This window comes from Marmota monax, unplaced genomic scaffold (assembly GCF_021218885.2).
Source record: "Marmota monax isolate L192 unplaced genomic scaffold, Marmota_monax_Labrador192_F-V1.1 WCK01_AAM20220418_F8-fsc00203, whole genome shotgun sequence".
Taxonomy (NCBI): domain Eukaryota; kingdom Metazoa; phylum Chordata; class Mammalia; order Rodentia; family Sciuridae; genus Marmota; species Marmota monax.
In genome coordinates, this window is record NW_026694787.1 from 2124040 (window position 1) to 2138865 (window position 14826).

Genomic DNA, 14826 nt, shown 5'->3' on the forward strand with positions numbered 1-14826 from the left:
TGCTATGATCATTCACATGCAAGCTTTTGTGTGAATGTATGTTTTCATTCCTCTTGAGTAGATACCTAGGGACAGAACTCAGAACAGGAACTCTAGTCTATGGCTATAAATGTCCTTGGTTCAAGGATGAGCAGGTTCAAGTCCTGGCTCAACCACTTGCTAGCTGGAAGACCTTGGACATGTTACCCACCCTGTGTGTGCCTTAGGTTTTTCATAAGTAAAATGGAAATGCTCACATTACTTACCTTATAGGGTTTTTAAAGAATTAAATGGGTTAATATTGATAAAGTACTTTGATCACTATCTGGCTTACAGCAAGTAAACTTGGAAGTATTTGTTAATTTAAAAATAAAAACCTATTTGCATATAGAAGTTGCAGGCTATTAGAGCTGGAAAGAGCCTTTGAGAGAATTGAGTTCCTATATGTGTCTAGTGTGTTGAACCTGTGTGACTCAAAAGTTGTCATGATAAAAGCCATTGTATTTTTTTTGACACTTCCCCGTAATATCCTGCCCAGAGCAGTGGGCCTTTCCCATGACTTTTCCAGCCACCCTCAGAAGACAGAGTCCAAATGACACTTTAAAGAGCAAACAGGTTGAATTGAGTGATGAAAAGAATGTGGGCTCATATACTCATCAATGGTCTGGTCCTCATTCCCAGGGCCAACTCCTCTCTCCTCTCCCTCCCAGCTACAGCAGTAGGCAGTGATCTCTGCTCAGGTGACTCAATGTTGCTTCTCCTCTATCACCTCTTTTTTCACTTAATAGCTACAGAAAGGCAAGGAAAGGGGCTTGACATATTGTCACTTGACTAGTACTGCTATAAGCTGAGTTTGTGTGCTATGGAACTGGGTGATGGTTCCTGTAAATTGCTCTTGATGGATCCCCTTGAATGTGACCCTCCACATCATGGGCAGGGGCCTGCTTTTGGCTGACTAACCCCTCCCCCTCCCCAACTCTTGCCCCTCACATTCTACCCACCCCTTTTCAACTTTCCATGGAGGAATTCAGGTCTTGGAAGACTGCCTTTAAGCTAGATTCCTCTGGGGGAAACAAACAAACAAACGAACAAAACCCCTAAACCAGCATTTCTACAACGGGCCTCACTTTTTAAGAGTTAAGGGGTTTTGCTCTTCAAGCCATTGTTGAGAGGTAATGACAATATCCTCAGACTTTACAATCCTCTGTCTCTGCTGCTATAAGTGACTTTTGATCCCTTGAGAAACAGTCCTCTGTGCACCTTACCTCTAGGGGATGTGCATGTGTTGAGCTCTGAGTAGTTTGAAGACCTTGGGTTGGGAAGAAGTGGTCCCCTCCAGGGACCATCCCTTGGGTTGGGCAACTAGGGAAGCCCCCACCACCATGGGAGGTTGCACCTTCTTTAATATTAAAGTTTGAAACATCAGGCTCTAACAGTATCTGAAAGACTGTGCTAGTCAGCTCTTTGTTGCTATGACAAAATACCTGAGAAAAACAACTTAAAAGGAGAAAGACTTTATTTTGACTCATGGTTTCAGAGGTCTCAGTCCATGGTCATCTGGCTCCATTATTTCTGGGCCCACTGTTAGGCAGAATGTCATGCCAGAGAGCAAAGATGTTCCCCTTATGGTGCCTGGGAAGTAGAGAGTGGGAGGAAGGTGTTAAGGACAAGATATTGTCCCCAAAGGCACATCCCCAAGGATATACTTCCTCCAATTAGGTCCCACATCCTACAGTTTCCACCAGCTCCTACTCAGCTATGAATCCATTAGTGCATTAATCCATTGATGCATTGATGAAATGAGAGCTCTCTCTCCAAAGAGGCTGCCTTCAACACCCTGCTATTGTATCTCCCCTCTCTAAACACTCTGAACCCCTTGGTCTGGATGGGATGCCTCTGAGCAATGGGCCCAAGACTTGTGTACCCAGAGATCTGAGGTGCCCTTAGAAAATGTGTACCTTGTGGCCCCAGTCTCTCCCCTTGTCCTGGTATCTGTATCATGTCTTGGTGCCTTTGTCAAAAAGCATCACCTTGGGCTGCAGTTGTAGCTCAGAGGTAGAGTGCTTGCTTAGCATGTATGAGCCACTGGGTTAGATCCTCAGCAACACATAAAAATAAATAAAAGTATAAAAAACACAATAACATTTTTTTAAAAAAGTTATCTCCTTATGCCATGTATTTTCCCTGCTGATAATTTGAAAATCCTGTTTGGGCAATTGTCCAGGAGCTGCTAACAAATTTTATGTTCCAAGGGGGCTGGGTTAGTGTTTGTGGGTCTTCTGGACACCTTTTTCTGCATTCAGCACCACCACCCTGGTGTAGGTGCTGAGCCAGTGACAGTGAGGTGGGGCACCCGTTGGAGGAAATGGAGTTTAGGAAGGATATGAGGCCCCTATAGATGTAAGGCAGGCCAGTTTCCCAGGATTTGTGCATGATTCAGATGCCCCACAATGCCATCTTTGCTTGGGGGTGCAAATAGGAGGGTAGGATTAGAACTTTGAGGGGAGTGTCACTGGGCTGGAGCAAGTCCCTTGGAAGGGCAAGATGAAGATGGTTCTGGGAGTATAGAGTGACAAGAAGGTAGGGACTGGAGTCACCTGAGGGTCCAGAGTAAGCTTCCTTTCAGGAACAAGGAAGAACAAGGAAAGTCCCCTTTCCATCCTTCTGGAATCTCTTTAGCACTGCCTAATTGCAAAGCCTAACAGGGAACCTCAGGCAAAGCAGAAATGTTTTTTTTTGGTTTGGTTTGGTTTGGTTTTGGTTTTGGTTTTGGGTTTTTTTTTTTTTTTCGAGTTCCAGACCCAGCAGCACAGAGCAGAGCTGGGAGATGATAGCTTAAGAAACAACACAGTGTCAAATCATTTTTTAATTAATGAATTTTGGATTCATTAGAAGGCACATTCCCTGCCAACACCTCTCCCTTTGTTATTCACAGCAGCAACCGCCTGCAGGGGATATTGTATCACCGGAAGTTCCTTTCCTGTGGCTCTGGGGTTTCCTAATAGTGCATCAAGAGTGATGCACCTCCATCTTGCTCAACTCTGCAACTGACTGAACACTTCCCCACCAGTTTATTAGTTCTGGAGACCAAAGCCATCATTTGTGTGGCACTGATGAGTTGTGCTCACTAATATAGTCTAATTTTATATTTAACTTTAGATCAATTGAAATGAAATCAAATAAAGTTAAAACAATTTAAAATTAATTTCTTCAGCCTCACTAGCCACGTATCCACAGCCAATATGTGGCTAATGGCTACCATATTGGATGGCATAGAATAGAGCATCCCCATCATTAAAGAAAATTATTTTGGTCACAGCTGTTCTAGAGTCTTTAAAATGTTCAGGGGAAGGAAAAATGCTGGTAAGACATTGGATCTTTAAGAGAAGGACATAGCAGTAGCTTATTCAAACTTTTTAAAAATTTTTTTAATTAGTTGCTCAAAACATTACAATGATCTTGACATATCATACATTTGATTCAAACTTTTTATTTTTTTTTAACTGAAAATGAGCCCTTTTTTATTGAGTAAAACTCAGGAAACCTGTTTTGGTTGAATGATCTTGAGATGGGACCTTTCATTTCTCTGGACATTAGTGTTCCTGTAACACCTTGGCTAAGGTCATCTCTGAATTTGATGTTTTCTTCTAAACCTCTTTGCCAGCCTATAACATCTGCTAATGTCCCAGCCACATTTTCCCTTTCCTCTTGCTTAATTTCAAGGAAAACCAAAGATTTTACTCCCAGAGCCCTTGATTGAACTCCCTACTCCCCATCTTTCTATTCAGTAATCCCTTCGTCTTCCTGCTACCATATCCAATCAGTGTCTTCCCTGGGGTAACCTCTGGTAGCTCATGAACCACAGGAGAAAGTCCAAAGCCAGTCTTTTTTTTTAATATTTATTTTTTAGTTATAGGTGGACACAATATTTTATTTTTATGTGGTGCTGAGGATCGAACCCAATACCTCATGCATGCTAGGTGAGCACTCTACCTCTGAGCCACAACCCCAGCCCCCAAAGCCAGTCTTCAGAACATACAACTTGCCATTTAGACTGTGCCCTTGCTGCTCTCCTTAATCCTTTCTACACCCTGCCCCCAGTGAAATATCACTTGTTGTTCCCTGGACTCTATACTTTATACCCATGTTCTTGCTCAAGTTCTTCCCTATACCTGAACACCCTCCTATCCCTTTGACCACCTCTTCAACCACAGTAGCAGGAACCTACTTCATTGGCAGTGCCAGCTGATGCCCCTTTGGATCACATTCTTGGCAAGGTGACACTTTACCCAGGCTGCTCCTTGACAATGTCTGAACCTGGTTAAGGTTCTAGAACCAATATGAGACTCTGCCAATGGGCAAATTATGGCCAAGTTCTCCTTGGTGACTTGGCTGAAGCCCTCAGTGCTGAGACTCTTCTACCTAATTCTTCCTCCCTCCATTTCCCCCAGGGCTCAGGCCTGCTTTGTAGTATGGCATTCTCCCTGCCAATCCTGCCCTCCCCTTTATCCTTCATAGACCTTCTCCCCAGTAAATCTCTTATATGTCTAATCTTATTTTGGCATTTGCCTCTCAGAGACCGAAAGAAATTGACACAGTCATAGATTTCCCTGATTCAGACCAGACAGAATCAAGCACTTTTTCATCCACATTCTTCCAGCCCTCTGTGTACACCTCTGTTACAGCACTGCTACCACCACCGTTATATATGTCTCCTCCCCTGGGAAGCTTTTTGTGATCAGGCTATTTCTCCCATTCCAGTTTCCCTGTGTTTGGCATGTGCTAAAACATGCTAATTGAATTGGGACCCTTTATCCTTTGAGGGACTAGGCAATCCTGTCTCAATATGCCTAGTATTGAAAGAAGCTATGTTGCATGTTTCGGGTCAAAAAGTGATGCAGCCATATTATTTATGCAAGGAACAAGGCTCCTTCCACTATTAATGAGACAATTAAGCCCCCAGACTTGTTTTTACTAATGGTCCAGTTCATTTATAAGCAATATAGTGCTCTGATCTTTGCATTTATTTTCTATGTAGGTACTCTGCAGTATATGGCACCTGAGATTATTGATCAAGGACCTCGTGGGTATGGTGCCCCAGCTGATATCTGGTCTCTGGGCTGCACCATCATTGAGATGGCCACCAGCAAGCCTCCATTCCATGAGCTTGGTGAACCACAGGCAGCAATGTTCAAAGTAAGACACATTTGGTCATTTGGGTGGTTTAGATGTTAGGGAAACAATTTAAAACAAGATTTCTTCTCAATCTTGAAAACTTATATACACAAAGGAGAGAAGGAAAACAGTTTTATTATTTAATAAGTATTAAACTAGAATGCAAGGCACATCACAGATAATCTGCTAAGATTTCAAAGACTGAAGGAAATATCACCCCTTTATATTGCTAAGTAGATAAAATTCGTTATAACCACATTCTCAAGATAAATAACTAGACCTCAAGTGAGAGGACTTGACAACACAAGGCTCCTCTTAGAGTCACCTGGTAATTGAGGTGACCTTTTATGTTAGGAAATTGGCTTTTTGCAGAGAAAAAAAAAATAAACCTGTTTTATCTTAAGACAGGAGGTAGTTTTGGAGTGAGGCACCACCAAAGTTGGGCCCCTTCCCTCCTACAGAAACTGGGAGATAGAGGCACTGTCTTCCTCAATGATTTCATTTCAAAGCAATGGCTCCCAAGTCTTGGGAAAGATGTTTCTGGTAAGAGGCTTATCTAGCTGTTAAAAAGATTTACATGCACCAGGTGCAGTGGCACGTGCCTGTAGTCCCAGCAGCTCGGGAGGCTGAGGCAGGAGGATCACAAGTTCAGAGCCAGCCTCAGCAACTTAGTGAAGCTCTGAGCAACTCAGTGAGACCCTGTCTCTAAATAAGATATTAAAAAGGGCTGGGGATGTGGCTCAGTGGTTAAGTGCCCCTGGGTTCAATCCCTAGAAACAATAGCAATAACAACAACAAAAACATCTCGAGAGAAAGAACAAAAATTTTTAAGTTCCCTAAAGTAAATGCTTTAAGAGAAGAGAAGAACCCTCTTCCTTTATGTTGGATGAGGATAATTAAGCCTCTGATTTTTCATTTGCATTTGCCCTTTCTCTGGGTAAGGCTCAAAGGCCATGATGGGGTATGCGTCTTTGAAGGAATGGATTTTGGAGAGGCAGAACTGTAGGTACAGATAATGTATCCTTTATCATTCTAACAACCTTCTATGGCTAATGGAAGGACACTGTGTGTGTAGAGGCTAACATATAGGTGGTGGTTTTACTGCTGGGCAAGTGGGACCTTGAAAGGGGATATACTTGCTTATGACCCCACAGGAAGCTGATGCCAGGACAACCCTGTGTGCCCAAGGTCAGGTCTGCAGTTTCTGACTCTTGAGTATCTTTGAAAACAGCCCCTTATCAACAGTGACCTTCCATGGAAGATAGTTTTTAAAAATTTTTTCTAGTTGTGAGTGGACAGAATGTTTTTATTTTGTTTGTTTATTTTTATGTGGTGCTAGGGATCAAGCCCAGTGCCTCACATATGCTAGGTAAGTGCTCTGACACTGAGCTACAGCCCCAGCCCCTATGGAAGATTTTTATTCATCCCAAAAGGGTGGGGGTCTCAAAAAGTTAAATGGCTGTTGTTTGTAGATAATGAAGCTACAGGTACATTGACATAGCTTCATAGTACATGTCCAGAGGCCTTTTAGTAGCTTTTCTGCCACATTTGGCAACCTCCGTCATGGCCTGCATCATTGCTGGACCCTCTGGCTCAGCCCCTTGGGCAGAAAGACCTCAAAAATATGAGTGTGGGATTATGTCCTCTGAGGTGAGCACAGCACCTTCAACTGGCTCTGAGCACTCTGTGCTCTGGGTACCTTGGCTACTCTCCTCAGCTTGACTGGGCCCCAGCAGAAGATTCTCAGAGCTTCCTTCCATTATATCAGCTGCCCAGGTAGCTTCAAGGCCAACACCTCAAGTCCACCAAAGTTTTCTGGTCCCTGCAGTGCTAACAGAACCCTAAACACAAGGACTAGAAGATAGCAGCAACCTTCTTGAGCATATCAGTGACCATTCATGGCCCCCAGTGAGGTTAAAGATCTCACCTGCAGCTTCCATCACAGGCCTTAGAATAAATAGCAGCTGGTGCTTGGAAAAACATGGTGCCCACTGGAGAGCCATGTCTGTTTTCTGATCTGTTGACTTTCTGTAAAACTCCAGAAACCCAGCCGAAGGCTGTGACTTTCTCAATTCATCCACAGGGCATGAACAACTCCCAGGATCTTCTTCCTGCCGCCTGTTTTTGGTTAGCTCATTATCTGTACAAATTCTTTGCAAAATGTTGATTTGTTTGGGTCACACATGAAGTCACTTTATGTTGCCAACAAAAAAGTTAGTATTGAGCAAATAATGTCCACTGTGTTATTCATTTCTTGGATAGTAGAATCCTTCAACAAAAATTTTAAAAACTTCTGGGCAGTGTCTGAAACAAAGGGAATTATTCTTCCCCCAAGGGGAGTGTTATGGGTTTAATTGTGTCACCCAAAATGATATATGGAAGTCCTTATCCCCAGAAACTCAGAACATGACCTTATTTGGAAGTAGGGTTTTCACAGAAAAAAATTACATTAAAATGGTATCAGAGTGGACCCCAAAGCAGCAATGACAGGTGTCCTTATTAAAAAGGGATGGATATTTGGACTCCAAGACAGACATGCACAGAGAGAAGACTGTGTGAAAGCAGGGGGTTGGGGTGATGCATCTTCAGAGAGAGACTGGCCTCAGGGGGAGACCTTGGTCTCAGCCTCCCAGATTCCAGAACTAGAAGACAATACATTTCTGGTGTTTAAGCCCCCCAGTTTGTGATACTTTGTTACAATAGCCCTGGTGGACCCTTAAGGGAGCTTTTAAGTCATAGCAGAGCACTCTAATAAGTGATGTATTTGCAAGGTGGTAGGGTGTACTGTCCACGAGTAGCAGTGTCCTGGGAATGGGACATGTCCACCTCATCAAGGGCCTTTGGGAGGTGAAGTCAGAAGGCTCTGCAGCACCCAGGTCTTTGCTCCCACATGCCGTGCAGGAAAGGAGGCCAAGCCAGCCCTCAGGGCTGCTGAGGAGCTGGCCATGAGCTTGGATCGGGAAGACAGAACAGCTTCCTCCACTGGATTGAGTGGGCTTGGAAAAGACACAGGGAAGGCTGTAAACTTTAAGATGACAATGCCTAAGAAAACTAGAGAGCCACTCCTGATGGGAACAATTATGCAAGAAGAGGTTATTCAAGGTTTGTCGGAAACATTTCCATGTCATAGTGAGATGTGACAGCTGAGAACTGACTCTGGTTTCCCTATGGGTCACAGAAACAGGGAACCTTTGGCAGGATAGCAGTTGACTATCCAAAAGTGGGCCCTGAAACAGCCATTCTAGCAAGAACTATGAAATGAAGGAGCAGTTCACCTCCCTCAACTGCTGTATCCCTAGGGAGGAGGCCCTGGCTTGGCTGTGGATGATTAGACAACTTGTCTGTGAGGTTAGCAGCCTCAGGTTTTGTATGCTTAGGCTTAGAGCTGGAGGATGGGGACCTGGGCTGTGGATGCATAGGGACTGAGAGGTGTGGGGGGTGTCTCTTGGGAACAGATAGCAGAAGCCTTTGAATTATCTCAGAATGTGGCTCTCCTGCCCCAGGCTTTGGCCCAGTTCCCTCTCAAGTCTCTTGTGCTATGTAACTAATAACTATGTGACTTGTTATTCCTCACAGTTCTGTGAGTGGACTGTTGGCTGGCTCTTCTGCAGGCCTTGCCTGGGCTCACACCTGTGGTTGTATCCAGGTGGCAGTTGGCTGGGGCAGGATCCTCTGAGAGGTTCTTTTGCATGTGACTGAGGGTGTGGCAGTGAGGGTTGGACCCTTCTGTCCACACAGTTGTCCATCCTGGACTCCTTCCCTGTGTGGTGGTCTCAGGGCTCCAAGAGGACCAGGGCAGGGACTACAAGACATCTTAAGGCCTAAGCTATGAAACCCTCACATAGAACTTTCACCTCAGTCTCTTGGTGAAAGCAAAGTCACAAAAGGCCAGCTGATTTTTGTTTGTTTTTATTTTTTCAGTGCTGGGGATCAAATCCAGGGCCTCACCCATGCTAGGCAAGCACTCTACCACTGAGCCATATCATAGCCTTCAAAAGGCCAGCTGAGACTCCAGGGATAGGGAAATAGAGACCACCTGTGGATAGGAGGAGCAGGAACATAGCATTGCAAAGGGGCATGGACAGAACTGAGCATCTTTGGGGCATTCCCAGCCCCTCATAGGATGGAGGTGTAGGAGCTTTCTGTTGAAAATTCATTCCCCTAAATCACCTGAGGCTTCACTGACACATTGGTTACCTCTCCCCTAAATGCAGGTGGGAATGTTTAAGATCCACCCTGAGATTCCAGAAGCTCTTTCAACTGAAGCCAGAACCTTCATCTTATTCTGTTTTGAGCCTGACCCTCAAAAACGGGCCACTGCCACTGATCTACTCAGAGAGGGTTTCTTAAGGCAGGTGAACAAGGGCAAGAAGAACCGAATTGCTTTCAAGCCCTCAGGTGAGGCCTACCTGGACAGCTGGGGAGATGCCCTGGGCCTGGGGCTTCTCTGCTGCTTACAAAGAGTGCTAGCTCTCCATAGCATTGAGCTTCCATGTTGTGCCTATTTATGTGAAGAGTGGCAGGGATGGTGCTGTAGGTTTGAAGGTTGTCAAAGTCCATCTAGCAAACATCCCTCCATCTCCTGACAGGAACAGGGAGCCTGGAGGGTGACTCTGAGGTCCACTCCACCAACTTCCTTGAAGTCTTTCTTTTGGGAATGTGTGGAGGTGGGAGATGAGAGGTACCTGTCTGGGGTTTGTGTCTCCCCTAAGTGTAGAGCCTGATGTTTCATCTTTGGAGCCTGGCCTGCCATCCTGGCCTTGATTAAAGGGTGTGTTAGGGATGCTTGCCTGTGGTAGCTTTCCCACAGGCTACCAAAGCCCAGTGACACCTTCTAGAATAGTAGCCTGTAACTAGCAGTGACAAAGAGCAGCCTGTGAAAAGGAAGCGATTTGCCATCTTCCCTCTGGGGTGGATGGAATCAGAAGGCATGGCAGAATGACTCTAAACTTGCTCCATAGAATGTGACCCTAGACCACCTGTTTATGATGAGGCCCATCTCAGACCTACATTTCTCACCATGGTCTCAGGTGACTGTTCACACCACCTAAGTCAGAGCTGTGCAGGCTTAGCAAGCCCTCAGGTGGGCACCTGGGTCTGAGAGGCTGCCAGAAGCTCAACCTCCACCTGGTCCTTCTCTGAGCCTCTCCATTCCCTGTCTGGCTGTCCCCCACAGAAGGAACCCGCATTGTCACCAGTGCCCTGGCCCTGCCATCACCAGGGGAACCTCTGGGCAGTAGCAGCAGCGAGCATGGCTCCATCTCCCCAGACTCTGATGCCCAGCCTGACACATTCTTTGAGAGGACACAGGTGCCCAAGCACCAGCTCAGTCACTTTCTCAGGTACTGCCCGTTTCCCTTGTCCCCCTGTTGTGGTCCCGTGAGGGGTGCTGGTGTTCCTCAGTGATGCAATACTTGCTGGGTCATAACCAGAGGGCTGGGAAGGGCTTTTGCTTTCCTGCAGGGCAGCAGAATGTCTGGGGACAAGCCAGGAGAGCGCTTTGCTTACTCCTGCCCTCTCTGTTCCACTGTCTTATTTCCTTCCTCCTCTGCACTTCCCTCTCCTGTCTCTTCTTCCCCTCATTTTTCCCTGTTTCCCCCTCCCACATACCCCCTTATTCTCTCCCCCTTCCCTCTCTCAACTTGCCTTCCCTTCTACTCCCCCTCTTTCCTCTCCCTTCCTCTGCTTTTCCCCCACTCAACCCCACTTCTTTTCCCCCTTCTTCCCCCAAACTTGGCTACTATGGGGGAAGCAAAGGGGAGGGGGGGACATGGCCTCCCTCCCCCTTCAGCCTTGTTCCCTGCAGCTTCCTCTTCTTGAGCCAGGGGACTGCAGTGTATTCCTCTTAGCCCCACCCCCACAGCATATGGTGGTACACTTCCTGGTGATAGTGTTCTGGGACAAACACAGGATTGTCACATGTGTTTCGTCTGCAGCGTTCCAGACGAGAGCTCAGCCTCAGAAGACCGGAACGCACCTTTGTCCCCAGACGACAGGGACCAGGGCCTCTTTCTGCTGCGCAAGGACAGTGAGCGCCGTGCCATCTTGTACAAAATCCTTTGGGAAGAGCAGAATCAGGTGGTTTCTAACTTGCAGGAGTGTGTGACCCAGGTACTGGGAATGGCATCTGCTAATCTAATCCCACCCCACCTGGGTCCAAGTCCCAGGACAGGTTTGAACAGGAACCACTCCTCTCTGTAGCCTGGAACATTTACATAGTTAGAGTGAGCACCATAAGTATTTCCTAACATCCTTCCCTTCCCCAACAAAACGAAAGAATATACAAAGAAAAAACTCCGCTAAAATGTGAATTTGCAGATCACTGCAGTGCTTCTAGGCATTTGCGGGGTGGTGCTACCACCTGGTGGAGAAAGAGCCACATGACAGCAGAAACACCAGGAAGCTGAAGGGCTTCCAGCCTCTGGCCTCTTATCATCTTGGTTTTGAGGCCTAGGGTGGAGTTAAGCCCCAGCTGTAGGACATGCTAAAGCTGCCTTCAGAATCTGGGAGAACAGCCACTTTATGGAGAATGGTTATGGATGAAAAGATTTGAGTTTTAACTAGGACACAGCAGTAGTATACTGATCCCCCTATCTTTATTTTGGATGGGGAAGGTCCTTTTAGTAAGAGGTCACTGCCACACTGTAAACTAGGCCTTTTGATGAGGGGTCAAACAGGAGGTAGAATCATTCAGTGGGACTTAAAGGTGAGGATGTGTGCTTGCCAGAAGACCCACCCCCCCCCCCCGCCCCCAGGAAGGAAATAGAGGGAATTCTAAGAACAAAGGCTCCTTCTTCCCCAAGGGATTCCACAATTCTGTTAGCAAATGGGCAGTCTAGTTTCCCACAATACATTTTGAATTTTCTATCCCCCTTCCCTTACTCATTCAATGAAAATGATTCATGTTTGTGTGTATGTGTGGTCAGAGCTCAGAGGAGTTGCATCTCTCAGTTGGTCATATCAAGCAAATAATCGGGATCTTGAGAGACTTCATTCGCTCCCCAGAGCACAGGGTGATGGCATCCACAATATCAAAGCTGAAGGTGGACCTGGATTTTGACAGCTCATCCATCAATCAGATTCACCTGGTACTGTTTGGATTTCAGGATGCTGTAAGTGTTCCATCTGACCCTGGAGAACATGATAATCACCATCTTCTCCCATAGCCCCCATTTCTTCTCATCTATTTACACCTGAATGCTGAAATTTAGCAGCTCCTCCTAAACACTGAAGATGTAGGTAGGTATAGGAAATGTCACCTGAGTGAGTGGGCTGATTGCCTTTGGCCATAGAGAACATAATACGATTTAGGAGCATATGGCATCTGGCAGCAAGTAGGTGTAGACTTTAAGCTTATGTGTCTGCCCAAACAGATATGAATTCTTTCAGGCCCGAGACTATCTGGTTCATCTTCGTGTCCCCAGCCCCCAGTGCAATCTGTCATTTCCTAGGTGTTCAATAAATGTTGAATAAACAATGAAGAGGTCCTGTGATGTCAATCCCATTGCTGTACACATCTTCTAGACTCCAACGTGACTTAGGGCAGCCTAGAGGAAGACTGGGTTCAGAAGAAATGTGTCAGACAAAGCTCCATGGCAGCATTGCCAATACTCAATCTCAGAGTAAAGGCAAATTAGAATTAGAACTTGACTTTCTTAAAGCACAACAGACTAGAAATCTGGATTTTTGTGATTTTTAGGTAAATAAAATTTTGAGGAACCACTTAATTAGGCCCCACTGGATGTTTGCAATGGATAACATCATCCGCAGAGCAGTGCAAGCTGCGATCACCATTCTTATCCCAGGTAAGTGCCCTCTGAGGTCAAGGTCAGCATCAGGCTTTAACAAAGACCAGAATTATTCTCTGCATTCAACAATCATTTTTTTCCCCTGTTGGCTTTATACAATCCTGCAGTAAAGTGAATGCTGTCATAGATCCCATCAAAGTTGAACAGTCTATGATAAGAACATATGGTACTTACTTATGTGTCCCCTGAGTGTAATGAAAGTGACTACTTACAAATGCATCATGTAAAAAGGCAGGGATCTTCCAGTGCTATGGTACCCATTTCAGTGTGTGTGCTCACAAATGCTTGCTAGATAGTTGAAAAGAAAACAGCTCCATTTCTTTTTCCTCTCTCTGAATTATCTTCTAGTAGCTATAGGAATTTGGGGTGTTTTTCCCCCCTGCTGGGGATCAAACCCAAGGCCCCATTCCTATCAAGCATGCCTTCTACCTGAGCTATTGAGCTATGCCCCCAGCCCAGTTTTGGGCTGTTGTAGACTTATTTCTGGAAATGTTAGAGCAACTTCATGGCAAAGTCACTTCCCCTTCTGTGATACTTCTTCCTGTAATGGGAGGCTTTAGAAGGGTTCTATGGACCTGGCCTCTTCCTCTCTTTACTCTGGGACTTTACTGTTCATCTTCTGTCTGCTCTCCTGAATGCTCTGTAGCCTACGCTCAACTGGCAGGAGGGGCATGTGAACCCCATGTTCCTGCTCTAAGCAAGTATTCGCCTGGTTGTATCTTTGTAAAGCCTCCTTGACTAACCTCCTTACATCTTTGTGTAAACTGGGAGGGATCATTTTTATGGTGCAGGGAACCAAACAGAATTGTCTTCTCTCCTTTTATAAAGCTAGCACACTCCCCTTGAGTAGCCTCATTTGGTGGCACAGGACGTGGGCTAAATGCCATGATAACCATGGTCTATGATTTCACAGAGCTCCGAGCTCACTTTGAGCCTACGTCTGAGACCGAAGGGGTAGATAAGGACACAGATGAAGTGGAAGACGACTATCCCTTAGTAGACCTGCCTGGAAGCGAAGCACATGTGGCATCGGGAGGGAGAAGACCTAGTGCAGCTGTTGCCGAGGAGGCCCAGCCCCACCAGCAGCACCTGAGCCTCCAGCTGAGCAAGCTCAGGCAGGAGAGCAACAGGTGATGACCTTCCAGGCCCTCAGTCTGGAATGAGTTGAGTTGTTTGGAGCCTCACGTCTTTACCATCAATGAACTGGGCAAGGTTTTATGTGCAGTTTCAGCTGAGGAACTAGAATGCCTTCCTTTAATATTAGGAATAAGTATAGGGCCTTGTCACAGGCCACAGGGAACCATACTAAAGACAGCAGTACCTTAACTCTTTTCTGTATCTTTACCAAGATGGGATCCTGGCATGGCACATGGCCTGGCATGCTCAGTAGACATCTGTAGTAGCAGAGTTTGGGGGTGTTTGCACTTCGTTATGGATGATGGACTCTGATCCCAAGGAAGTCTGCCCTCTCATGTCTTCCTGGTAATTTGTCACGTTCCCCAGGCAGGTATCAATGAACTGCCTTCCCAACCAGGGTACCCTGGCATCATCATAATGTTCCCCCAATGCCCAGGTCTATTTTGTTTACTTCCTGGTATCCAACAGGTGTTTCATAAGCATCAATCAAAATCAAAATGCAAAAATCAATGAGCTTTTAAAACAATTAGAATCTACAGCTATGGCAAACTGTTATTGGGAGAGAAGGTGCTGGATGTATATACTTTGGATGAAAAATTGTGCAAACCCCCAGGATATTTCAGGTTTAATTTCTAGACATTTCTTTAACAGACCTGAAATCTTAAGTAAATAGTAGTGGTGGCAAAATTTTAAGAAGATGACAAACATGAAATTGGTAGTAAAACTT

At 45.7% G+C, this 14826-nt stretch overlaps 1 protein-coding gene across 2 annotated transcripts in view; it reads left to right on the forward strand.

Moving 5' to 3' along the window:
- Map3k15 (mitogen-activated protein kinase kinase kinase 15) overlaps positions 1-14826 on the forward strand; it is a 119401-nt gene that overhangs the window by 100709 nt on the left and 3866 nt on the right. For both annotated transcript variants that reach the window (XM_046425818.2, XM_046425819.2), the window contains 7 exons: positions 5018-5175; positions 9369-9552; positions 10331-10496; positions 11091-11265; positions 12081-12266; positions 12854-12959; positions 13876-14092. In XM_046425818.2, the coding sequence (XP_046281774.1) occupies positions 5018-5175; positions 9369-9552; positions 10331-10496; positions 11091-11265; positions 12081-12266; positions 12854-12959; positions 13876-14092 (1192 nt within the window). The remainder of the gene's footprint in view (positions 1-5017; positions 5176-9368; positions 9553-10330; positions 10497-11090; positions 11266-12080; positions 12267-12853; positions 12960-13875; positions 14093-14826) is intronic.